Source organism: Podarcis liolepis (assembly GCF_965112155.1).
Source record: "Podarcis liolepis genome assembly, chromosome: 7".
Classification (NCBI taxonomy): domain Eukaryota; kingdom Metazoa; phylum Chordata; class Lepidosauria; order Squamata; family Lacertidae; genus Podarcis; species Podarcis liolepis.
In genome coordinates, this window is record NC_139561.1 from 21,176,432 (window position 1) to 21,202,104 (window position 25,673).

At 47.2% G+C, this 25,673-nt stretch overlaps 1 protein-coding gene across 5 annotated transcripts in view; it reads left to right on the plus strand.

The window, feature by feature from the left end:
• The window catches only part of AGRN (agrin), a 240,152-nt gene that overhangs the window by 193,177 nt on the left and 21,302 nt on the right, over window positions 1-25,673 (plus strand). For all 5 annotated transcript variants that reach the window (XM_083512750.1, XM_083512751.1, XM_083512752.1 and 2 more), the window contains 15 exons: window positions 1,701-1,844; window positions 2,624-2,748; window positions 3,841-3,946; window positions 5,666-6,034; window positions 7,343-7,477; window positions 11,279-11,406; window positions 12,012-12,126; window positions 15,901-16,020; window positions 17,282-17,629; window positions 18,109-18,301; window positions 19,633-19,848; window positions 21,553-21,782; window positions 22,698-22,832; window positions 24,000-24,096; window positions 24,895-25,059. In XM_083512750.1, coding sequence (XP_083368876.1) covers window positions 1,701-1,844; window positions 2,624-2,748; window positions 3,841-3,946; window positions 5,666-6,034; window positions 7,343-7,477; window positions 11,279-11,406; window positions 12,012-12,126; window positions 15,901-16,020; window positions 17,282-17,629; window positions 18,109-18,301; window positions 19,633-19,848; window positions 21,553-21,782; window positions 22,698-22,832; window positions 24,000-24,096; window positions 24,895-25,059 — 2,626 coding nt within the window. The remainder of the gene's footprint in view (window positions 1-1,700; window positions 1,845-2,623; window positions 2,749-3,840; window positions 3,947-5,665; window positions 6,035-7,342; window positions 7,478-11,278; window positions 11,407-12,011; window positions 12,127-15,900; window positions 16,021-17,281; window positions 17,630-18,108; window positions 18,302-19,632; window positions 19,849-21,552; window positions 21,783-22,697; window positions 22,833-23,999; window positions 24,097-24,894; window positions 25,060-25,673) is intronic.

Sequence of the window (25,673 nt, forward strand, 5' to 3'; positions counted from 1 at the left end):
GCATTTGTGCTCATATGCCCTTTGATTTGGGGTCATGATTGGAAGTTTTACAAGACTAGCTGGGTGCGGAGGAATGGTGGGAGGCACCAGCTGGGGAACTCCCAAGGAAAGAAGACTCAGAGGCAGGAGATTGGTGATGGGATGACAATGAGTGGTCAGAGGGAGAAGAGGGAGCAGATTAGCAGGAGGAGGTGCTAGAAGCTGAAGAGGCAACAGGATTAAGTGATCAGGAAGAAGCTGTGGCAGACAGCAGTCCGGAATCAGAGGCAGAAGTGGAGGCTGGAGAGAAAGGAGGGGCAAGAGGCAGAGATGAGGCAGGCTAATGATGAATCCAAGGAGTCTCCCCCTCCAGCTGTAATCAGCTCCCCTCCCCCTTGGTCTCCTAGAACCTGCAGAAGTATGAAGAGGGCAGAGCAAAGACAGATCAGGCGGCGAGGTCTCAGGTGGCAACTTCCTCATTGGGGCAAGAACTACTGGGGAGTTGCTGTTCTTACTAGGCCTGGGCTGTTTTGTTTCTTTGAATAAAGAGTTAACTTCGCTGACACCTTGTGAGTTATTGTTGATCTGCACCCAGCTATATACATGGCCCTCCATGTTGACCTCAACTATCCATGCAGCCCATTAAGAACGTCAGAGGTGGCCTTAACTCATACGTAAACATTTTTGAGGTTTGCATTCCACAAATGCCACACAGATGGCAGTTCCTATCCAGTCATGACAAATGATAGTCACATCCAAACCACACTTTTGAAGCACTGTTGTGACGCTTTAGGAATCATTCCTTTAGTGTGGCAGAACCTGTACTTTGTGGAACTCCCTGCCCATTGATATAAGGCAGGCGTCATCACTGTACCCTTTTAGTGGCCTGATGAAAACTCTTCATGTTTGGCTGCGTCTGTTCTTAATTTTTTTATTGTGTTTTAGAGGTTTTTTAAATAAGTTTTTGTTTTATTTTAAATGGTATTTTTTTAAAAATCACAGAAATGTTTGCCCTCACCCCCACTCTGGGCTCTTTTGGGAGAAAGGGCGGGATTAATAAAGATATTATATTTAATAAATAAAAGGATATCTTGAATACATAAAAGAACAAGAAGAGCCCTGCTGGAGCAGAGCAAAAGCCATCTAGTCCAGAGTCCTGTTTCTCTCACAATGGGTCCATCAGGTGCTTCTGGGAAGCCCACAAGTGGGGCAGGAAGGCAGTAGCCCCCTCTCATTGTTACTGCCTGATATTTTCAGTTGGTGGTGGAGTGGAGCACATAGCAAGAGGGAATGGTCTCTTGGCATTTGATGTACTTTCCCCCACTGGCATTTGGTACCAATTCCCTTTAAAACATTTGTGTGGCAGTGAAATCTATAAGTTAAATGATGCACTGTTATGACAGTGCGCTAAGGGTTGTTAGGGGACTCAAACACCCCTCCGTTCTCTTCGCAGAGCTACAATTCCCACACTTCCCTGGGAAGAGGGAGAGTGATTTTTAAACCACTTGAGAATTATAGCTCGGTGAAGAGAAGGGGTGTGTGCGTGTGTGCCTCCTAACAATTATCAGCACCTTTAGCAAACTACAGTTCCCAGGGGAGTAGCCATGGCTGTTTAAAGCAATATCATAGAGCTTTAAATGGATGGGGCCAGGGTGAGGGGGCGCGATTTCTGAGTCATATATTCAGTTTGTTCCTTCCCATCCTGTTGCCTTCCTGTGAAGCTTGCCACTGTGATCCCGTGGGCTCGGTGCGCGATGACTGTGAGCAGATGACAGGCTTGTGTTCCTGCAAAACCGGCATCACAGGCATGAAATGCAACCAGTGTCCCAACGGAAGCAAGCTGGGAATGTCTGGCTGCGAGAAAGGTGAGCGGGGAGGGGCTGTTTCTTCGAACCCAAGATTGCGGTATAATACAACTGTTTGTGAATATGGCTTTAACACCTCTCTGGCTGTGTGCACCCCACACATCCTAAAGCGCATTGCTTCCCCCAGAGAATCCTAGGATTCCTGGCACTCTTAACAAACTACAGTTCTTTGGGGGGAAGTCATGTGCTTTAAATGTGTTTTGTAAATGCAGCAGTGTAATGGCAAAATCAGAAGTGCAAGGTCCCTTCATGGTAGTCACAACCACACCCTTCTAAGATTATACAATATTAATTAGGGGTGCATTGCAACAATTAATGCAAGTTTCCATGTATTGCTTTTCAGCTAGATCTACTGTTTCAGCATGTGCACGTACATGGACAAAGGATTTGGAGTGCTCCAGTATCTTCTTTCGGGGGGGGGGGGCTTAAATTGTGCTTCCCATGCAGCTCCATCCTACATAACAGAACTTGCACACCACTCTCTTGAAACGGAAGCACCTTGTGTTTTCAGTGTTCCTAAATGCTTAGCATGGGGGCATACAGTGGCTAAGAAGCTCCCCTTTCATGCAGATTGGGCAGCTCTAGGATGCTAGAGACAGGGACCCTGCTGCAGAAACAGTGACCTCCCGTGACCCCAGACCACTTCCCCACTGCTTAGATGTGTGGTGTGCATGCCGCCTCCATCATCTGCAAAGGTAGACCTACCAAATGTTAGGCAAAATCCAGGTGTATGAGTTTTCATGCCATGCCTCTACTGTTATTTATCCTACCCTACTCAGACCCATCTGCACCCTCGTCCTGCACTGAAATGGTGTGTGAGTTTGGGGCGTCCTGCGTGGAAGTAAATGGCTTTGCACACTGTGAGTGCCCATCTCCACTCTGCACGGAGGCCAACATGACCAAGGTAAGTAGACACAATTGTGTCCATTGTCAGCCCTACTCAGTGTAGGACACCCACCCACCCACCCCATGACATTAGTAGATCTAAGCTAGTCATGTCATTAATTTCAGTGAGTCTTTTCTGACTAGGACATCACACGGGAGACAACTCCTAGAATTTATTGTTCCCATTTTACAGATTGGGGGAACAGATGAGCTTATTTACAGCTGAACTCGAGTCACCTGTGGTCTTACTACAACCTGACCTTGCTTCACCTTCCACTGCCCTCTCTTCTCATGTTAGCTGTTGCCAAGAAAGTACTTCTTCATTCAGTGCATAGTTAAATCATGAAACTTGCTACTTCAGGAGGTGGTGATCGCCACCAACTTGGATGGCTTTAAAAGACAATTGTTGGAAAAGGCTGTCAGTGGCTATTAGCCACAGTGGCTATACTCTGCCTTCACAGTCAGAGGCTGTAATGTTTTTGAATATCAGTTGCTAGAAACCACAGGAGGTGCTTGGGCCCTACTTGAGCGTTCCTGCAGGCACCTGGTTGGCTACTGTGGGACCAAGATGCTGAATGAGATAAACCAATGGACTGATCCAGCAAGTTTTTCTTATGTTCTTACACTTTTATGTTCCTATACCCCCCGAATCCTACTGGGCTTTGATCTCTGTCCCTGTTGTATCAGCAGAGGACCATCCCTATTGCCTCTCCACTGGAGAACCTGGATAGCTCAGTGCACGGTGCTGATAACGCCAAGGTTGCAGGTTAGATCCCTGTAAGGAACAGCTGCATATTGCTGCAGTGAACCGGATGATCCTCAGGGTCCCTTCCAACTCTATGAGTCTGAACTGCCATTATCTGTTTCACTCTCACTCATTCACACACCACACACACGTCAACAGGCTCAGGGCTGATGCTCAGCAGCCATTGGATTAATTGTTTTGATTAATTGTTTTGCTTTCTGCCTTGTTGTGTTTTTGATATGGCTATAATGACTGTGATGGCCCCCTTTAATTTTAATCCTATTATTACTGAGTGCTGCTTTGATCTCAACACAGTTGGTGTGGAAAAGCGGAATTACAAATATTAAATCTGATCAACTATCCTAGGTCTGTGGCTCGGACGGAGTGACCTATGGTGACCAGTGCCAGCTGAGGACCATTGCTTGCCGACAAGGGCAGGTCATAGAGGTGAAGCACTTCGGCCAGTGCCAAGGTAAATACATGAGCACCATGTCAAGCTTCTTGTTTGGGCAGTGGCGTAATGGTTGTAGAGGGCTGAACCTGGACTTGGGGCGCCAGGGTTCAAATTCCCATATAGCCACAAAGCTATAACCGTGGGCCAGTCACCATCTCAAAACCTAACCTACCTCATGGGGATGTTGTGAGCAGAAAATGGGGAGGGAGAAACCACGTATACCACCTTGAGTTCCTCGGAGGAAAAGTTGGCATATAAATTTAATTCATTAATAGAGAGATAGAAAGCTAGATAGGAACTTGGGGACGATTGACTGATTGATTTCATTTGCACCTTGCTCTTTAGCCATAAAGGGTCCCACAGTGGTTTATATGCAGCCAGGTAAAACAAGACATTCCCTGCCTACAGGCTTAGAATCTATATTTTAAAAAAATGACACACCAGGGAAAAGGGACAGGGAGGGTGGGGGGTGGGGATCAAACTCAGGCATCAATTTTTAAACAGCTCTTTTTAACTACTACTGACAATCAGTTATGATTACCAGGGGTGGTGGGGATGCAGTTGTGGGGTTATGGACCAGCTAAAATGGACACAGGACTATATATTTATTTTTACCTTTGTAACCTGCCTTATAGACCCAGTAGGTCCTCACAAAACATGAATGGGGATACTGTGACCTTTCTGATGTTGGGCTACAACTCCCATCATCGCTGCCCATTGGCAATGCTGGTTGGGGCTGACAGGAGACAGATCCACAGCTAAAAATGTCCATTTAAAAAAAAAAACACCAGTGGAAAGATCCAAATGTCAAAAGCTGCCGTCAAGGTCTGAGTTAAGGTCTGGGAGCTATTCAGCCTTCCGATGTTGTGTGAATGTAATAAGCAGGGCTCAAATCTTAATGACGAGCCTTCAGGTTTTTCGACCCTGTAATTGTCAAAAAGCCAGATATCAGATTTGTTCTGAAACAAAAGAGAGCAAATATATACACTCTTTTGAGCCTTGGTGCCTGATGAGAGGTTATTGATTTTGGCATGTGATATGCAAGCCAATCTGATGGACTCACTTGAGTTGCAAACAAATTGGTATGGGAGCAGGTCTCAAATTCCAAAGGCGTGCTTTGAAAATCTGTTATCTCACAATCAGCAGTGGAGCTAAGTCATTTTAGACTCTTGACTCCTTGGCCATTTTTTGTGTATCAGGGTATGTGTGTATGTCTTTAAATTATAAAGTGCATTACTTCACCCACTCCAACATGCAGTCAGCACATCCTACTGTATTTGAGGTCCCTCCTGCTCCCTTCTGCCCAGTGGGGCCCTGGACAGGTGCCCCAAAGTCTTGATGGCACCACCACTAAAAGAACTATTTCGCCCCAGTTTTAACATGGCGATGAAGAAGCACCATGTGTCACACATGCAAGCTTGTCACTAATCAGAAAAGTAGGGAAGGCCCCTCATTCAGTGGTAGAGTGCCTGCTTTGCACGCAAGAGGTCACATGTTAGTCCCTGAGATCTCCAGTCTGGAACCCTGGAGAGCCACTCAGTGGAGATTGTTCCTATGATAGCCTACTAAGTGCTTTGCAAACTACAGACAGCAGCACCCATGAGGTTTATTCACCCACTTCTCTGTCCCCATATGTGACTTGTGGACTGAGCCAGCTTTGGCAGGTGATGTGTTCTGCAGGCCTGACTGGTCCTGGCCTGCCTCTTAACCACTGCCTTCCTTTTGCTTTCCCTGCAGAATCCATCACTCATGCCAGCCACGCTACACCACCTGCAACCTTGGGATCCCTTCTCCCTCCAACGCCTCAAGCCACCCCCCAGGTTCCTGAGCTGCCCATGACGCCAGGCAGCTCCCAGCACTTTGAAGTCAAGGCTTCCCCACAGAGCCACCCAGTCACGCGGCGGATCAGCACCTCCCCTCGCCCAGCCACAACTGCTTGGACCACGCATGGTGTCCGCCAGACCACAATCCGACCTCTGTCGACTGCCCCGGTTGTCCCAGTCACCAGCCAGCCAGCTTACGTTGAGCCAGGCAGCGCAGAAGGCAGTGGGGACCCAGAGATGGGCATCAGTGGAGACCAAGAAGGCAGTGGCGCAAGCTCCACAGGTGAGCTGGCTGTGCCATTTTGATGTCAGTTCTTTGTTGCCTGAGGACCATGCAAAGGGGTCGTATTGGCCTGGCAATGCATTCTCCCAGGCATTTTATACCTAAAAGGGTATGCTGTAATCTGGGTGCCACTGCGGAGAAGGCCATGTCTCTGGAAGGGGGGAACCACATTTTTAGGCTGGCTTTGCTGATCAAGTTTTTCTTTAAAAAAGATGTGACTACCAGGGTCTGGTTGGGCCCTACACAGCAAGTTTCTTGTCCGTGTGGCTTTGGAGTGCAAGACTCTCAATGGCTACTAGCCACTTAAGGCTATATTCCCCCTCCAATGTTGGAGGCAGAATGCCCCTGAATACCAGTTGCTGGGAATCATAAGTGGGGAGAGTCGCTCTCATTGTCCACCTAGCAAGTTTCCCATCATGGTTGGTCACTGTGAGAAGAGGAGGGTGGACTATGATGGGCCATTGGCTGTTCCAGCAAGGCTGTCCTTTCGTTCTTATTCGTTGTATTCTCTTGGGATGGCTTTAAAAAGTGGACTAGGCAAATTCACAGAGGAGAAAGCTCTCAATGACTACTAGCCATGCCTCTGAATGCCAATTGGTGGGGGCCACAAGGTGGGAGATTTGCTGTTGTGTTTGTGTCCTGCTTGTGGCCTTCCCGTTGGGGCATCTTGTTGGCCTCAGTCCAGTATACCTGAAGAAGCGTCTCCATCTCCATCGTTCTGCCCGGACACTGAGGTCCAGCGCCAAGGGCCTTCTGGCGGTTCCCTCGCTGCGAGAAGCCAAGTTACAGGGAACCAGGCAGAGGGCCTTCTCGGTAGTGGCACCCGCCCTGTGGAACGCCCTCCCACCAGATGTCAAAGAGAAAAATAACTACCAAACTTTTGGAAGACATCTGAAGGCAGCTCTGTTTAGGGAAGCTTTTAATGTTTAATAGGTTATTGTATTTTAGTGTTTTGTTGGAAGCCGCCCAGAGTGGCTGGGGAAACCCAGCCAGATGGGCGGGGTATAAATAATAAATTATTATTATTATTATATTATTATATTATTGGCCCCTGTGAGAAAAGGCTGCTGGACTAGATCAGCCCTTTTGAACTGACTCAGCAAGGCTCTTCTCAGAGGCAAATTTGCAAATATTTTCCTCACAGTAAACGTGGTAGCCCTTTTATCACAGACCTGTCCTGCAGGAATCTGATCGAGGAAAACAACAAGATGTCCACAAAGAAACCTCTTGTGATAGGAACTTTAAAATCCTAAGAGTTCTTCCTCTCCCCCAAAAAAGATTTAAAGCCTTCATCCTGTTGTTATGCAGGGGACGAGGAGATGGAAGAAGCGAGGGTCACGAGCACCCCAGTTATAGAGAGGGCCACGTGTTATAACACCCCCTTGGGATGCTGCTCTGATGGCAAGACAGCCGCGGCCGATGCAGAGGGAAGCAACTGCCCAGGTAAATATAGTTTTGTTCAATTGTAGCCTGACTTCCATGGGCAAAGTGGTCCATAACTCGCCTTAGTTGGGAACAGAATCCCAGCTCTGCTTAAAATCCGCTAAACTGTCAGCCCAGGGACTCTGCAAATTGTAGTTTTGCAAAAGAGGGTACTGTTGTGCTCTGAGGTACAGCAGGGCCCAACCTGGGTTGAGGCTGGAATGCAAGGCAGTTGTATGGGTTGGATTCAAGGCAAGTCCAGGAACACAGAGCTCTGAAGCTGTTCTGGGAAGGAACAAGCTATAACAGAGCCCTTATATAGTAGCAGCAGGAACAGCCTTACCGGTAGCACCAGCTGCGTTTCAGGAGGCTGTTCTACTTCAAGGACCCAGTCTTCTTCAGTAACCTCCTGTTGTGATAGAGCAGGGGAGCCTCACATTTTCCTGGGAGTCCTCTGAATCACATCCTCGGGGTGGGGGCCGAAAGCGCTTCTGGGGCTGACCATGCATGCCCTCTTCTGCTTCAAAGTCTTTGCCCTCATCCCCTGGAGTTGCGGATTCAGACTCCAGGGTTATGACGGCCATGCACCTTGGTGAAATTTGGTCAGCATTGTTACTCTGTCCTTGGCGACCTTTGAAGACTAGCTCATTTCAAACCTGTTTTTCCTGACCTACTGCTCCACTGCCAGCCAGTGAACCCTGGGTCAAGTAATTCAGTTTTAGGGACCAGGCCTTAAGTTCCCTCACAAAACTTCAGATCTTTCTAGGAGTCAAACCATGGCAGTCAACCCTGCTTCAGCCTACGTTCAGTGTTGACAATGTAAACATTCCCTTGGACCAGGGATGGGGAAACCACGGCCCTCCAGAGGTTGCTAGACTCCCATTTCTGATCAGCACAAATCCTCCTGGCCTAGTTTGGTTGGGGCTGAGGTGAGTTGTAGCTCATCAACATCTGGAGGGCCACTTTGCCAGCTGCCCTGAAGCTCCTGCCTGGCTCCTTGTCTCCTCTGCTGTTGTGGCCTTGGGGATAACAATGAGGGGTTTGAGGGCCAAGGCAGTGGAGGAGGGAGAATCCAGTATGGTGGCTGGAATATCTGGGTCCAAAGACTCCTGAAGGTCTGACCATGGTGTAAAGGGATCATTAGAGAAGGAGCTGATTTCGTAACTGTTTATAACGGTGTTATACCAATCTTTGGTGCGTCAGCATTTGGAATATTGTGTACGATTCTGGTCACCACACTTGAAAAAGGATATGGTAGAACTGGAAAAGAGCAAGCAAAATGATCGAGGGGGTTGGGCAACTTCCCAAGGAAGAAAGATTATACTATCTGGGGCTTTTTAGTTTAGAGAAAAGGTGAGATTAAAAGGCGATATCATAATTTATAAAATTATGGAGGAAATGGATAGAGGGGGGGGACTGCCTCCCTCATAGCACTAGACTTTGCAGGACTGACAGCTACAGACATCCCACTGATGTCTTCTAGGAGGCTGGCCTAGTTGCTTTGTGTTTCCCCATTCTTTTGAAAGGCTGCAGTCCTGACCATGCCCATTGTGATACTACTGCTCATTGCCTGTTTTTCCTGGGGTTGAGTGGGCGTTCTTTTGAAGTCCATGGAAACATCAATGCGTCTGAGGAAGAAGGTTGCTTCAGACCCTCCTAGAGACTGCAGAGGAAATGAAAACAGGGCAGCCAACAGCAGCCTAATGGGCTGAGTAGATTTGACTCTGCCCGATACCAAAACTAGAGCAATCTGCCTAAGCGGCTTCTCGAGTCCAGCTCTGCTCCTCTGCAGTAGCAATTACAGCAAAATGTCTCATGGCACCTTAAAGACTCTTGGCTGTTTTTGCTGAAAGACAAGCAGAGATGGCTGACGCCTCTGGAACTTGAGCAGAGATTGAGCCTGGGACTTCAGCAGGCAGGACACTTTTTGCTCAGCTACCACTGAGCTGTGGGTTAAGCTTCATAATCAGAATGTTTCCCAGGTGTGAGTGTCCTGATTTCCCCGTGGACAAATGAAGTGGCTTTATCTTTACTGAAGGGAAATGTATGCTACCCTTCCTCCCAAAGGAGCCTAATAAAAATCACAATTGAAAACCAAACCAAACCACATTGGAGCATTTCAAAACGCAAAAAAACCAAAACAAAAAAACCCCAGCAGAACATCTAACACAAATTTAAGAACAGATGTAACCAAATAATGCATTTGGATAGACCAGCTGAAGCAGCAAACCTACATGGCTTTATTTGAGGACTGATGTATTTTACTTTCACAAAAAGTAAGTTTCTAGTCCCTATTGCTACAGAAGCGAATGTCAACATCCCTTTTTGTCTCTCATTGTAACTCTCAGAATAGAAAAGCATAGCAAATGGCCAGATATTTAGGGTTGTATCCAGTGCTACTCCTTCTCAGAGTCGACCCGCTGAAATTAATGGACATGAATCAGTGGGTCTACTCTAAGCAGGACTAAGCTGGGTAAAACCTTTAAAATCCCCACCACCTCTCTTTTTGAGAAATTAAATTCTGTCCCCGGCAATAACAGCTTTTTGTGAAAAACAATCTTTACTTTTGGCTTTTGGAAAATGTAGTAGAGATGTGGTAGAAAATAAAAGGAAGTTGCATCAGTAAAACTGGGAAAATAAGTGTCTTCCATCAAGATTTGTTTAAAATTAATATATTCAACATGCACAAGAAGTCGGAAGGGAAAGGAGGCGTCATCACCAATACATCCCCCTCCGCAATATTGTGAAAGAAATAGGATGCTGACCACATATAGCTGGACTGAGATGATATCAAACATAGGAATCCCACTAAGTCACATTGAGGATTAGGCTGGTAAAATGTTTGAATTGCTTTCATCACATGTGTCTCCTTTTTCTCCTTCATTTGTGTATTAAGGATACAGAGTACTCAAATTCTCTTCTGCTTTTAAATGTGTTTTGCTGTGTTAATGTGTCAGAAATAATCTGTATGTATAACAAAATGCTGGCGTTCGCAAAGGGGGCGTCACATTTCTGCAACAGAAATAATTGAATAGGGTTGTATCCAGCCACGCCCTTTTCAGAGTAGACCCACTTAAACCAATGCACCTGTGTTAGTTATATCCATAATCTTAAATGAATCTTAAAAGTAGAACTGGCATTGGATACAACCCTCAATTTTTAACATTTTTAAAACACAGGTTTATGGCAGTACTCTCATGCTGCCACTAAACCTTACCCTTACCTGACCGTAGCCACTCACTTTCACCCTTGTCCTTTCCCAGATCCCTTTAGTCCTTGCTCCTGTGGTTTCTTAGAGAATACCATGCGGCAGCTGTTTCTGCCTCCTCTTTCCTTTCTCTCCGTCCCTTTGGGAGTTTCCCAGAAGCCCACGTTTTCTGCATGTGAGCCCCGCACTCCCCCAGCCTTTGTTATGTGACATGTATTCCTTCTTCCAGCTAACCGTCTTGTTCTCTTATTACTCAGCCAGTCCAGGACAGCCACCATCCAGGGTGGAGCTTGGAGGAACCTGTATGGTAAACTCTGCCGATTCTAAAACACTTGGAGCCTTCGCCTTATTGACCCAGCATTCTCAAAATACTAACCTCCATAGCGCTGAACACCCCCACCCCCAACCCATCCAGACTAACCCCAGACTCTGGCACTACCCATATACTGCCATCTTCTCGCTTCCCCTCCCCCGCCAAGGGACTGAACACTCTTTATGGTTGCTTTGCTGTGAATACTCTGTTGTTGTTGTTGTTGTTCATTAATGCTGTTCGCTTCTCTGTTGAGCTAACAGATTTGTGTCTCCTCCTCTGACTTCCCACCCCTTCCCTTCAGCAACAAAAGTGTTCCAGGGGGTTCTCATCTTGGAAGAGGTGGAAGGTCAAGAGCTTTTCTACACACCAGAGATGGCTGACCCCAAATCAGAGCTCTTTGGGGAGACCGCCAGGAGCATCGAAAGCGCGGTGAGCACAAATGAATAGGAATAGGAATATGCTGAGGCCCTAACATCAGCCCCCAGAAGCCCTTCTCTTTGGCTTTACGATTTGGTTAGCGTGCATTAAGGGCAGGACTCTTCAGTGGTAGCCTCCCACTTGTGGAATTCTCTCTCTTGAGGTTGTCTCCCTCTCGTTAAGTGGACCCTAAACGAACAACCAACGAGACCTGCAACAAAATGTTACCATGTGGATGGTCTTTGTTCAGGATTCCAGATACTCCATTGAGATCTTCCTCCTACCCTCTGGTTTTGCAGTCCCTTTCCCAATGTGCTGCAGCTGTTGGACATGCGCAGTCCACCTGAAAGGTCCCTCTGCAAATGTTTCTAAAGATTTTTCTTTCACAAATCTCAGGGCTTCACCAAGCCTGCTGATACTTCTTCTCTGGTGGTTCATAGCCTGAACATCAGAAACAGATGAGATATATTTTACAGCATATTCAAAACCATTCACGTACCTGTGTTATATATTTACTAAAAGACAGAAGTCATGTGAAATGGTACCACAAGTACCTTTCCCTAAACCTTTCTTGCTTTCATTTTACTTTCTCACTGCCCCACCTGCTGGACCTTTAGCTGGACGAACTTTTCCGCAACTCTGATGTCAAGAAGGATTTCAAGAGCATCCGGGTACGAGACCTGGGGCAGAGCAACGCCGTGCGTGTCATCGTCGAGTCTCATTTTGACCCAGGTGAGTGCCACACTCCCATTTCTGCTGGATAATAATAATAATAATAATAATAATAATAATAATAATAATAATTTTTTATTATTTATACCCCACCCATCTGGCTGGGTTTCCCCAGCCACTCTGGGCGGCTCCCAACAGAATATTAAAAACACTATAAAACATCAAACATTCAAAACTTCACTGATGTCTTCTAAAAGCCAGATAGTTGTTTATTTCCTTGACATCTGATGGGAGGGCGTTCCACAGGGCAGAACAGGGATCACTTTCACTGGGCTGACCCAACAGGTGCATGCCCTGATTCTGTGAGATCACAGACAATATATGGGAAGTGGTGGGGAAAACGCAGACATGGGAAGTGGTGTCTGGTATAGAGTTCCACCAGATACCACTTCGTGTGTGTGTGTGTGTGTGTGTGTGTGTACACACGGCTGAGTACTAAGACCTTTTAGATAAGTGCTTTATAAGTGCTTTGGATTCCAGCTGATTTTTAATATGTGTTTCTTGCAGCAAAACAACATTTTGTTTTAATGCCCTCCAGACCCTCCTTCTTTTTATTGGATTACCTAAATCATTTGCAGTCCAGGAACAAATTTTTACACTCACAATGGTATTTTAAAAGCAAGACAATCGTATTTTCCTTTGGTTGAGATGTGATAGCACTGACATTCATCCTTGTTGCGTGGCAAGTCACCTCCCCCATGTGAAATGAAGACACTGGACACATTATTTAAGGTTAATGGGCATAAAAAGGCCACAACTTTATTGATTACAGAATTGAAAGGTATTGGCCTTAGGCATTGGCTCCTATCAACTACCCGGCATGGAGACCGGGAAGGGTTATCCACAAGCCGTGGGAGTCCTGTTGAAGTACGCCAACTAGGATCCCACGCGTGTCACCTCTTGGGGGCGTGCCAGAGGCCCTTACCTCCCTAGGTTTCGGACAAGGCAACGCCCCCCGGAGTCCTCTACCGGACTACCCTTTTCCTTGGGGGAAGGTGATGGCGCTTCCTCCCCCCCATTCATTTGCATAACAATTAACCCCTGCCAATGCCTAACCACCAATACCGCGGACGTTGTGACGTTTGCTACGAGGTAGGCGAAAAAACCCAAAGGCTGGAAGTGCGCCAAATTGGAAAAATTCCTACCAGGCCCCTTGCGGCGACCAACCGGAGTCCATAGCAAGGTCATAGCTAGCTAAGCCTAAGGGTGGGTGGGATGGGAAAACCGCTCAGCTGGAAAAGGGAAAGAGGGCGGTCCCCCGGGCATGCCTGGCCTTAAGTAGGCTAGGCCACGCCTCCCCAGCCCGCCGATTGGCGGGCCGGGTTGAAGACACGCCCGGGGATTCCCTGGATCTCGCGGGGGCAAAAGGCCACGCCCCGCGTGTGTGGGAGGGGGTAGCCCGCAACCCCCTCTCCTCCCAAGCTCGGAAATGGCTTTCTTCTGTTCCATTTCCCTCCTGCTCCCTTCCAGCCAAATACAGCACTGCAGCTTAACCATTAATGAGCCACGACCCTTCATAGAGTCTCCTTGGTAGAGATGCCATATGGATTCAAATGGTGAATCCATGGAAAAGGTGCATGGATTAGGGAATGAGTTAAACACCACTTCTACTGCTCTTCCTGAACATCAAACATACAACACACATACACAGCAAATTAACAGGTCACCCAGGTATTATTTCTTAGGATCTCCTGCACAGCTATTAAATGAAGGTTCCAAACTATATTCTAGGACTAAATTATGAGAATAAAACTCCATTCAAGTGTTCCATTCATTGTATTTGCTTTCCCGTAGGATTTTTATACTGTTTTTCTTTTATTTACATTGCCATTTGTATAGCTCCTCATGTGCCTGTTCTTCCTCTTCTTCCTACAGCTATCTTCTTGGAATTCTAATTTTCCCAGCATTTGCCTGACATCGGCATTATTATTTTTGAGTCCAATTAGTTTAAATGAGTAGCCCTATTTGTATTGTATCCTAGGGTCAAAGAGCAAAGGCGTGTATTTTTTTTTGAAAAACTCTTCTTTTCAGTAGCGTTTCAGCACACAAATAATTGAAGATTGAGACTTTTTGTCCCTATACAGATAGATCCAAGGAATCTCAGGCTGCTTTCATGATTTAGTCCTTTAAATAAAATCGCACCATTTTGGCTGTGAAGTCTCTCGGTCGTTGCCCTGCAGGCAGCTGAGGAGTGAGGGCTCTGAGTGCTCTTTCCACATCACTCAGGACTACTTTTAAGGCTGGAAATTGCTTGTTAAGCCATTCAATGAAAATGCTTTCTTTTCAGACCTTCAGTCCCCTCCCCCCAATCTAAAATTGCCCCCCCTGCTTTAATCCTCCCATGATTCTGTGTGTGATTGGAGATTTGTTGTAGTTTTGATTAATTTCTTAATGGCAGATTTATGTCTCATTCTGAGTTCCAACGCTTCACTGGCTGCGGCTGACAAATCTGTAAGTTTTGCAGATAGAGCCTTTAAGTTCCATCTTAATTTCACTTTTAAAATCTGTGAATGCCGTGTTCTACTGCTCTTTAAGATCCTTTCAGAATTGCTTTAAACTGTCTTGAAAGAGCTCATAATCCTGTTTGGAAAAGTGCACAGATTTCTAGGCCATAGTAGGGTCCATTTCTTAATCTGTTGTGGTTGGGTTTCCAGTGCTGTCCTTGAGATTAAAGCAACTGCTCAGTTATTTTTCTTTTACTCCTTGAGAGGAGGAGAGCACAACCCTTGATTTGCCAGTAATTATTAGGATGTCCCCAAGCTTTGAGACTCTTAAAATTGCCAAGAAGGGAGGTGGAAGGTCAGAGCAGATGGATTATTCCATCATCTTAGCATATGATGTCATCTTACAGTGGTACCTCAGGTTAAGTACTTAATTCGTTCTGGAGGTCCGTACTTAACCTGAAACTGTTCTTAACCTGAAGCACCACTTTAGCTAATGGGGCCTCCTGCTGCCGCCGCGCCGCCAGAGCCTGATTTCTGTTCTCATCCTGAAGCAAAGTTCTTAACCTGAAGCACTATTTCTGGGTTAGCGGAGTCTGTAACCTGAAGCGTATGTAACCTGAGGTACCACTGTACTCCCAAACTTCCATTAAAAAAAATAATAGCAGCTTTTTAGGCCTTATGATTGTGAAGATACACTTGAAAATGTGTGAGTGATGCCTGACAAAGTCTCAGATCCCAGAAGGGTGGCTTAACAAGCGTAAATTTGCCTTGGAAATGGTTTTGTACTTGTGTTCCAAACATGATTCCAGTTAGAGCAAAGCTCTGGCTTGTCTCTAGCTAAGTTCTGCTCAGAGTAAACCTACTGAAATTAATGGACATGTTAGTCATACATCAGTGGGTCTACTCTGGGTAGGACTAGCATTGGATCCAACCCTCTATCTCTTACCTGTAGGATTAACATGGTGCAGAATGTCCATTTAAAAAAGAATGAATAAAATAATAATAAGTACAGAGTCGACACACAGCCCTATATTTAACCAGACAGAGAGAAAGGGAGGCTCTTGCCTATAAGAAGGTCATTTGTAAGCTCAAAGCACGTCTGAGCCAGAGGGCAAAAAATACCTCCTCCTAAGATGTGCCTTTTGCCCTGCAGCAAGGACCAACAGGGGAGGTCTGTGGCTGGAACTGACTGTGCGCTGGCCCTCCGAACTCTTTTGCGTGGGAGTTGGGGGGAAATGAAAGGGGATGGTTTCCAAGGGTGGCGTGAAAAGGATGCTTCAAACCTTCCAATGCCTCATTCTCCCTCCTTCCCTTTCCTGGGTCCTTGCAGCCACCACCTACACAGCTGCCGACATCCAGAGGGCCCTTCTGAAGCAGATCAAAGCCTCCAAGAAGAAAACCATCCTCGTGAAAAGGCCCCAGCAGGAGAACATCAAATTCATGGACTTTGGTGAGTTCCTCCCCCAGGCCAATCCTCATCTGCATTCCCCCCTCCTGCCTTTTCCTTCCCTCTCTGCCTGGGTCATGCTTTTTTCCCTTTCAAAAGATGTCTCCACTTGGCTGCTTTCATGCCCGGAGCCTATCAAAAAGTGCCTACTGGCATATTGTGTCCCCCCCCTTCCTTTACACTTTCGTTTTGAAACACAGGTAAGTTTCTGTGCTGTTGAGCCGCAGAGATTTATCTAGACTCCCCTGTGTGTGGGGATGGGGGGGGTGAGATCTGCCTTTTTCCAGCCTCAAAGCCCTCCTTGGTTCCTTTTGGAAAGACGGGAGCTTTACCACAGTTAATGAGCATGAGATCTCCCCCGCACTTTTGATCCTCTGCTGTGTCCCCAGCAAAAGCACTGAGGAACAATGTTCGCATTGCCATTGATGGGCTCTCTTAATGCAGAAAGAAGTGCTTGATATGTAAAAAGCACCCTTTGCAATCTGAGAGCTGGGACTGTTTCAGGTGTGACAATACCTGCAGATTGAAAGATGCGTTTTGGAGCATGAATGCTGAGGTGTGGCGACAAGGGTTGGCAAGCAGCCTGATGCCATTCCTGCTTTGTGTCGAACACCCCCCACCCAAAAGAAAATCAGAGTCAGCAAAAGATAATTTTTGCTTCTCCTCGTCCAAGTTGAGATCATTCATGTTGCCTTTCCTGGAGGTCTCCGAAAGCTTGGTGCTAGCAATGTATAGCAACATAGAAAGCAATCTTATACGGAGTCAGACCATAGCTCCCTTCAACTCAGCATTGCCTGTGCTGACTTGGTACTGTCTCTCCCAGAGTTCAGGCAGGGATCTCTCCCAGCCCTACATGAAGATGCCAGGGATTGAACTTGGGACCTTCTGCATTCAAAGCAAGTGCTCTACCACTGAGCCACAGCCTTTTGAGAGCCAGTGTGGTGTTGAGAGCCCGTGTGGTGTAGTGGTTAAGAGCGATAGACTCGTAATCTAGTGAACCGGGTTCGTGTCTCCGCTCCTCCACATGCAGCTGCTGGGTGACCTTGGGCCAGTCACACTTCTTTGAAGTCTCTCAGCCCCACTCACCTCACAGAGTGTTTGTTGTGGGGGAGGAAGGGAAAGGAGAATGTTAGCCGCTTTGAGACTCCTTCGGTTAGTGATAAAGCGGGATATCAAATCCAAACTCTCCTTCTTTCCCCAGCAGAAAGGGACCTCTTTAAGCAGTGCCCCCAAAACTCACTTCTCCTTCATTGGCTTTCCCTAGACTGGATCCCCCAGCTTTTCACCACCACGACCACCACCACGACGGCCAGCACCATGGTACCGGCTGCTGCCACCACCCGCCACTTCACCACCACTGCTGTTCCCCGGGCCCTGTACCCAGGGAGGTCCAATGGTAAAGCAACCGGGGCAGTCACCACCAAGAGGCCTGTCACCACCGCTCCAGCCACCACCGCCAGGAAGAAGCCCATGCGCCTGACCCCAACCCCAAAGAAGCCGGCGCGGCCCTGCGATTCCCACCCCTGCCTGCACGGCGGCACCTGTGAGGATGATGGCCGGGAATTCACCTGCAGTTGCCCGGCTGGAAAAGGAGGGGCAGTTTGTGAAAAATGTAAGTGTTTTGGAGAGGGTGTACTGTGTTTTTTTTGGGGGGGGGACACAGCGGAGCCCTTTTAAAATAGCCTAGCAGATACGGCTGCCTGCAGTATGTGATATGCAAAAAAAGGGAGTGGTATCAGGTTTGAAAAAAATGGACTGCCCAAAGCTAGTGAGAAGTAGCAGAGGATAAGCCTCACACCTCTGTTTGCCCAGGGAGCAGGCCAGCATTTTGAAAACGTCTTTTGTCTCAGCACAGCAAGGCAAGTGAATCTGCAAGTCTCAAGGGCATTTGCTATAGCCTTGTCAGTTGCAGATCATTGCAGCGCCCTTGCTTGAATGGAAATGGGATGCTTTCTATCTCAAATATCAAAGACTCCAGATATATAAGAAGGTTTTTGCACTGATTCTTTTCTCCCATTCTGCTTGCCTTTTTTTAATAATAAAAAAACGCTTCACCTTTTACACTCTACCATCTCTGCCTGCCCTCTGCAGCGATCAGGTACTTCATCCCCAGTTTTGGAGGAAAATCCTACCTGGCCTTCAAAATGATGAAGGCGTACCACACCGTGCGCATTGCCATGGAGTTCCGGGCTTCTGACCTCAGCGGGCTGCTCTTGTACAACGGGCAGAACCGCGGCAAGGATTTCATCTCCCTGGCGCTGGTCAACGGCTTTGTGGAGCTCAGGTGAGTGGGCTTTGTTGTGGCTCAGGGACCACGCCAGCTGCAGGAAGAGAGGGGAGGCTGAGAGAAAGAACTTATCAGAAGAGCCCTGGCTGTGCCAGAGCAAAGCCCCACCTAGTCCCGCATTTCCCAGAGTGCTCAGCAACAGACCAATAGCAGGTGTGGGGAACCTCGGGCCTGGGGGCCGTATGGTCCTCTCCATGTAGCCCTTGGAGAAGCTGGAGCTGGGGGCATCTAAACTTCAGTCAGGGTGCACTGGGACAACTTAAAGCATGGGTAGGCAAACTAAGGTCTGGGGGCCAGATCCGGGCCAATTGCATTCTAAATCCGGCCCACAGACAGCGTGTTTTTACATGAGTAGAATGTGTGCTTTTGTTTAAAATGCATCTCTGGGTTATTTGTGGGGCATAGGAATTCGTTCATTTTTTTCTTTCAAAATATAATCCGGCCCCCCACAAGGTCTGAAAGACAGTGGACCGCCCCCCTGCTGAAAAAGTTTGCTGACCCCTGCCTTAAAGTGTGTCCTTCCTCAATCTGGGCGTCTTCCCAGGTGGCGGTGTCAAGCATCTGTGGGAACTGCTATATCGTACAGTAGAGGGTACCAAACTTTCATGACCCAAGGGCCACATTTTTCCTAGATCAACTCTCTGAGGGCCGTCGAACAGCAGTGGGGGGGGGCACGTCATACAACACATATGCAAACTTACCTGAGTTGATCCATGCCAGTCAGCTGCAGAGAAGAGATTAATGCTCCCTCCTCACTCTGAGGATCAGGGAGGGGGTGGTTTGAAACCCCGTTGGGTGCTGAGCTTGGTGGGGGGTGGGGCTGCATCCATTGCTAGCCCTACTCAGAGTAGACCCATTGAAAGTTATAGTCATGACTAACTCAGGTTTGTTAATTTCAGTGGGCCTACTCTTGAGTGAAACTTGGTTGGATACAACGCTTTTTCTTTTCTTGTCTTCGTGTCACTTCCACCCAAATTGGTGGGCCGTAAAAGTCCGCCTGAAGGCCAGGATCAGGCCTCTTGGGCAGAGGGTTAGCCACCCAATTTGCAAAGGGTTTGTCCACCAACCACCACACTGAACTCTGTAGGTGGCAGAGTCCTCTTCCTAGGAAGTCTCACTTACTCCCACATTGGTTCTGAGAGGTCAGTGGTAGAATATAGCCCCCTGATTCAGGGTGGAATGCAAAAAGGCTGCTGCTAAAGTATTCCCCATGTTACCCTCTGTGCTCTCATTCTCTCAAAAACTGCATCCTTTCGTGCCTTCCCTTCTCCAGCGGCATTGGTTAAAGTAAAACTCTCCCTTCCACTCCTCTGCTTGCTCTTTTCCAGGTTCAACACGGGCTCTGGGACAGGCATCATCACCAGCAGAGTGCCCGTCGAGCCTGGCAGATGGCACCAGCTGGTTGTCAACCGCAATCGAAGGAATGGCATGCTCTCCGTGGACGGGGAGCCACATGTCAACGGTGAGAGCCCCAGCGGCACGGATGGGCTGAATCTCGACACGGATCTCTTTGTTGGAGGAGCTCCAGAAGATCAAATAGCAGCGTGAGTAGTGGGTGGGCGGGTGTAGAATCTCCCTATTTTGTTCTAGAACCCCATGACAAGTAGAGGTTGGATATTTTTGTCTTTGTGGGGAAAAGCGCTGATTAAAAAGAAAGAACCTCCCTGCAAGTAGAAAAGTAGTACAGCAGGAGGGAGAGGCGGTTTAGACCCCTTCTCTCCAACATGCTATTTTAGTAATTGCTGCTGCTGCTGCTGTTGTTGTTAATTAAATTTGTATTCCACCCTTCATCCGTAGATCTCAGGGCAGTTCACAACTTAAAATTACAATATAAAAAACACAAAATACATAACAAAAGAAAGAACAAAAACAAAACCACCCCTCCTATAATTGGACGAGGAATCAAAATCAGTCAATCCAGGTTTCCTTATATACCTCACTTCCTGAGTCTCATTCTGCACTGTTTATACCTAGAAGATACATCAATATTCCATAACAATGGGGCTGGTTATAAAAATGGATCATCAAAACTGGCAGAACTGCAGGAACAAACGATTCAAATAAGCAACTCAACAAGGGCTGACGTTCTAAGAACAATGCCTTATAGAAGAACTAACAATGATAGAATGATGACACCCGCGAAGAGCAAGTCGCAATCTGCTTCTCCATGCTAGCAAAAAAGGAGAAGATGCACAGCATCAGCAACAAAAACAAATACAGATTAAATTACGATGTCAGTGTTAAGACAGGTGCAGTGACAACGTTAAAATGCACAGCTGAAAGCTGAAATTGAAAAACGGAATCCCTGATTTAGCCCACGTCCGGGAGGATGACTAGGACAGCTCACCATAATGCCAAACCAGGATTCTGCCACCTTATTCTGCTACACGTGTAGACCAGGATTTTAGGCTATAAGCATCTGAGATTGGCAGTAAGGGTATCCTGAGTAGACACTGAGGCCATACATTTAAAGCATTAGGATACCACTTCAAGCATCCATGGCTTTGCCCAAAGAAATCTGGGAGCTGTAATTCTTTGAAGATGCTGAAAGCTGGTAGGAGGCCCCTGTTCCACTCACAGTGCTACAATTCCCAGAGTTCTCTGGGAAGAGGCGTTGACTGTTAAGCTGCCCTGGGAATCGTTAAAAGCCTCTGAGATTGACTGTTGAACCTCTCTGAGTGCAAACCACTCGCCCCACTCTGAAAAAGAGCCTTAATAGTTATTTTTCTCCGAAATATAATGTATACACTGTCCGGCGAATCTTTCCCTGCAGCATAGGGAAGGGCCATTGCTTAGTGGGAGAGCAGGCGCTTTGCATGCAGAAGGTCCCAGGTTTGGAGCTGGGACCCTGGAGTGCCACTGCCAGTCCGTGCAGGCAGTACTGAGCTAGGTGGGCCAGTGCTCTGACTATGGTATAAGGCAGCTTCCTGTCAAACTCTGGAGAGCCACTGCCAGTCAGTGGAGACCAACCTTCCCCAGCCTGGTGTCCTCCCGATGTTTTGAGCTACAACTCCCTTCAGCCCTCGCTAGCTGAGACCGATGGGAATTGTATTTCCGGGATGTGTGGACTGGGGAGCACCAGATTGGGGGAGGCTGCTGTCGACATTCCTGAGCTAGTAATTCTTTTGTCCCTATAAGATGCCCGAGATTGACCCTGGACATGGGATTTCACTGTAGCTGCCCTTCCAGCATTGCCCATCCAGCCTCCCCTCCTGAACTTCGGCCTTGTTCTTCTGCCTTCCTCTCAGGGTGGCAGAGCGCACATCAGTCACAACTGGCCTGAAGGGCTGCATCCGCCTGCTGGACGTCAACAACCAGATGTACGACCTGAGGGAGAAGGGCAGCGACGTGCTGTACGGCAGCGGAGTGGGCGAGTGTGGCAACAACCCCTGCCACCCCAACCCCTGCCACCACGGCGGCCTCTGCCACGTCAAAGAGGCGGAGATGTTCCACTGCGAGTGCCTCAACGGTTACACAGGTTGGCCTAGCAGGGTGTGGAACGGGAAGGGAGTTGCCTGGACCCTTTTGCCTCTCAGAGGCTCGTTTTCTTGGTACAAGGTGTGGTGGGAAGGGTGACCTGAACCTTTCTGCTTGACATGATAGCTTTCCAGGTGTAGAGTTGTTACTTACCCGCCCTGAGGCCCCAGAGCAGGTTGTGGCAATTAAAGCAGGGGTCAGCAAACTTTTTCAGCAGGGGGCCGGTCCACTGTCCCTCAGACCTTGTTAGGGGCTGGACTATATTGGGGGGGGGGGGAATGAACGAATTCCTAAGCCCCACAAATAACCCAGAGATGCATTTTAAATAAAAGAACACACTCATGTAAAAACACACTGATTTCCGGACCGTCCACGGGCTGGATTTAGAAGGCGATTGGGACAGATTCGGCCCCCGGGCCTTAGTTTGCCTACCCATAAATTAAAGCATGTTTAAAGCATCTTAACAATCACAAAAATAAGGCGGTTCTTAAAATACGCACCTCAGAGTCGAAAGCCGAGGTAAAGAAGTGTGTCTTTGGCATTCTCCGAAAGACACCAGGTGCATCTCTGTGGGAAGAGAGTTCCACAACTTAGGGGCTGCCACAGAGAAGGCCCTATCCTGGGCCGCCACACTCACTGAGCCTCGGAGGGTGAAGGAACTACCATGAGGGCCGCCTCTGCTGATCTCAGCACCCAGGAGGGTCTGTAGGGAAGGATACCGTCTTTCAGAGTTGCAGAGTGGTGAGGATGACAGCCGAAATATTTGTCCCTCACATGCTGGCTTTCTAGAAATGATGTTATATCTTTGTACCCAAGAGAAAACCCCAAACCAGCTAACAGTAACATACCAGGAGAAATACAATTGTATCGAAACACGGCTGCTGACTTAGCTGACCTTTCTCTCCTCTTTCTTCAGGGCCAACCTGTGCTGACGAGAGGAACCCCTGTGACCCCAACCCATGCCACATCTCTGCCACCTGCTTGGTGCTGCCAGAAGGGGGCGCCAAGTGTGAATGCCCCATGGGGCGGGAGGGAGAGTTCTGTCAGACAGGTAAGTGGTGCTTTGTCTGATACACATTGGTTGGTGTGGAGTGAAAAACACTGCAGGGCTGAGATATGGTCGCAGAGAGAACACTTTTAGATATAGGTCAAATTGGACGAATGCAATGAGGTACAGGACCAATCAAACATAAAATTAACTTTGTTCAAGTGATTATTCCTAGGATCACTTACATTTATGTGCGTTCCTCTTCCAGCATGCTAAAATCAGTATATATTTTACAAGCAACCTGTATATATATTTAACAACGTTTTGTGTGTTTCCACCTTGTTTCCACCCCCTCCCTTTAACATTTAAATAATGTTGCGTCCAGTGCTAATCAGTCTCACAGTGGACCCAGTGAAATGAATAAACTTAGCTAACTTAGGACCCTTAATTTCAGTGGGTCTATCCTGAGTGAAAGTTAGCTGGGTAAGAAGTGTGCGTGTTGTTGAGTTGTCATGTATTAAAATATTCCAAATTCCAGTGAAAACTTTGAAATTGTTTTGATAGAACATTTAAAATGCTGCTGTATTATACCCACTTACCTGTCAGTGAGAGCCCATGAACTCAGTGGGAACTACTAATGTGCAGGCAGGAGGTTCTGAAAGGCTGCAATCCTGAGTACACTTGCTAGGGAGTAGATCCCATTTAGTGAGGTTAAGTGTCGATACAGGATTTCCCTATAAGTGCACTTGAATGAATTTCGCTTTCCCGCTTAATATTATAGTTCAACTATTTTCGACTACTGGCAAAAAAACATTTCAGATATTTATGCAAGCATGTGGCATGCCTTGTTTGTTTGTTTGTTTACTAAATGTAAGTTAAATGAGCATGCTAAATCAGCATCAACTTAGGGCAGAAAACTTTGTGGTTCAAATTTCTTCAGAAAACCCACATTGTTGCTACTTACACTGGGGCCCAGTTGAGGCTGCAAGCCTTTACTCCAGGGATGGTGAACTTACAGGCCTCCAGGTATTCTCTCAGCAGCCCCAGCCAGCATGACCACTTACTTGGGTGTAAGCTTCATTGGGACGTACCCAGTGGGACTTAAATTTGAGTGGAGATGTATAGGATTGAGCTGTCAGCATCCCTCTCTCTTTGTCTGGGACCATCCCCCCTGGCCACGTAATCTGACATTTCTGCTGTTTGTTCCCTCCATTTCCTCCTCTCCTTTAGTCACAGAGCTGGACCAGACAGTTCCCTTCCTGCCAGAATTTAATGGGTTCTCCTACCTAGAGCTGAATGGTCTCCAAGCCTTCGTGCCGGAGCTGCAGTAAGTTCTGTTCCCTGGCTTTCTCACCTCCCTTTCGCCTGCGCAAAGGCGATTCAGTTTAATGGGGCATACATATCACAGGAGCATTGGAAACTTGCCTTATACCAAGTCAGACCAGTGTATTGTCTACATTGACTGGCAGCTGCTCTCCGGGGTTTCACAGAGGGAGTCTTTCCCATCCCTCTCCAGAGATGTCAGGGTTTAAACTTGGCCTTGACCTCTCCTGCATGAAAAAACCTCTGTTTTTTGCTGCTGTTTAAAGTCACATCTCCACCCACCCACTTCAGCAGTATTCATAGGAAGCTGCCTAAGGCCGGGTCAGATTATTTGTCCGTCTAACCCAATATTGACTGATAGCAGCAGCTGCCCTGGACCTCAAAGATGATAGGTAGAATATATTGGGACGTCGGAGGTGAGATATCAATTGCTGTCTTATTCCCAACTGCTGTTTCTACACCATAACCCTGAGTATTGCAAGAGAATTTGGCTGCATACACACCATACATTTAAACCATGTCTCCCCCCGCAAGACACATGAGAACTGTAGCTTAACCCTCACAGGACTGCAATTCACACCTCCCTTACCAAATGACATTTCCATGGATTCTTTGGTGGAAGCCATGTGCTTTAAACGCAAGGCATGTATTCAACCAAAGTCACTTGTGAGGTCTTCAGGGACACCTGGTAGGAACACAAGGATGTATTGTGGATGGTAAGCATTAGTGAGGCTCCTGCTACCCTTTTTTCTATGGGGAGAATGACTTGAAAGTTGAGACTTGGGTTTATGCTATTCCTCAGGGAGAAGATGGCCATGGAAGTCGTGTTCCTAGCGAAGAACCCAAGTGGCATGATCTTCTACAATGGGCAGAAGACAGACGGCAAAGGGGATTTCATCTCCCTGGCTCTTCATGACGGCTACCTGGAATATAGATACGACCTGGGCAAAGGAGCAGCTGTAATCAAGTACGATCAACTTCCTTCTGAGGGTAGCGGTAAGAGTGGGGGTGGAGAGAGATGTAGCAGTAGTAGTTGTTGTTGATTACCCACCCTTCATTCTAAGGTCCTGGGGCAAGTTATAATAATTAAAACAAAATATTAAAAACAATCTAAAACAACATATAATCACAGAAATAAAGTGGGTCTTAAAAATATACACCTCAAATGTCAAAAGATGGACTAATGTAGGGCAGGTTTAGGTGAGGTTAACTCTATGTCGTGTGCATTTGATCACATTGCGAAAATGTATTTATTTGTATATCATTACCTCGTAAGTGGTTTGAAGATAGAGAAATAGAGAGATGGAAAGATAGCTCATACACCCACCCACCCCCACACACACACACACACCGGTGTGTGGGTGTGTGACAGAACGGGTATTTAAAAACACACCGAAATGAATTAAAAATCAACAGTAAGCAAAAAAGCGATTAAAACACCTTCCATCGTTCTACAGGTCTGGGTAGGCTTGCCTAAAACACAAAACAAACATGGAATCCCATGCTCATTCTTTCAGTGGTTGTTACCCCTGGGTTATAATATCCTCTAGGAGCAGAATCCTGTGCAGGTTTGCTTAAAAG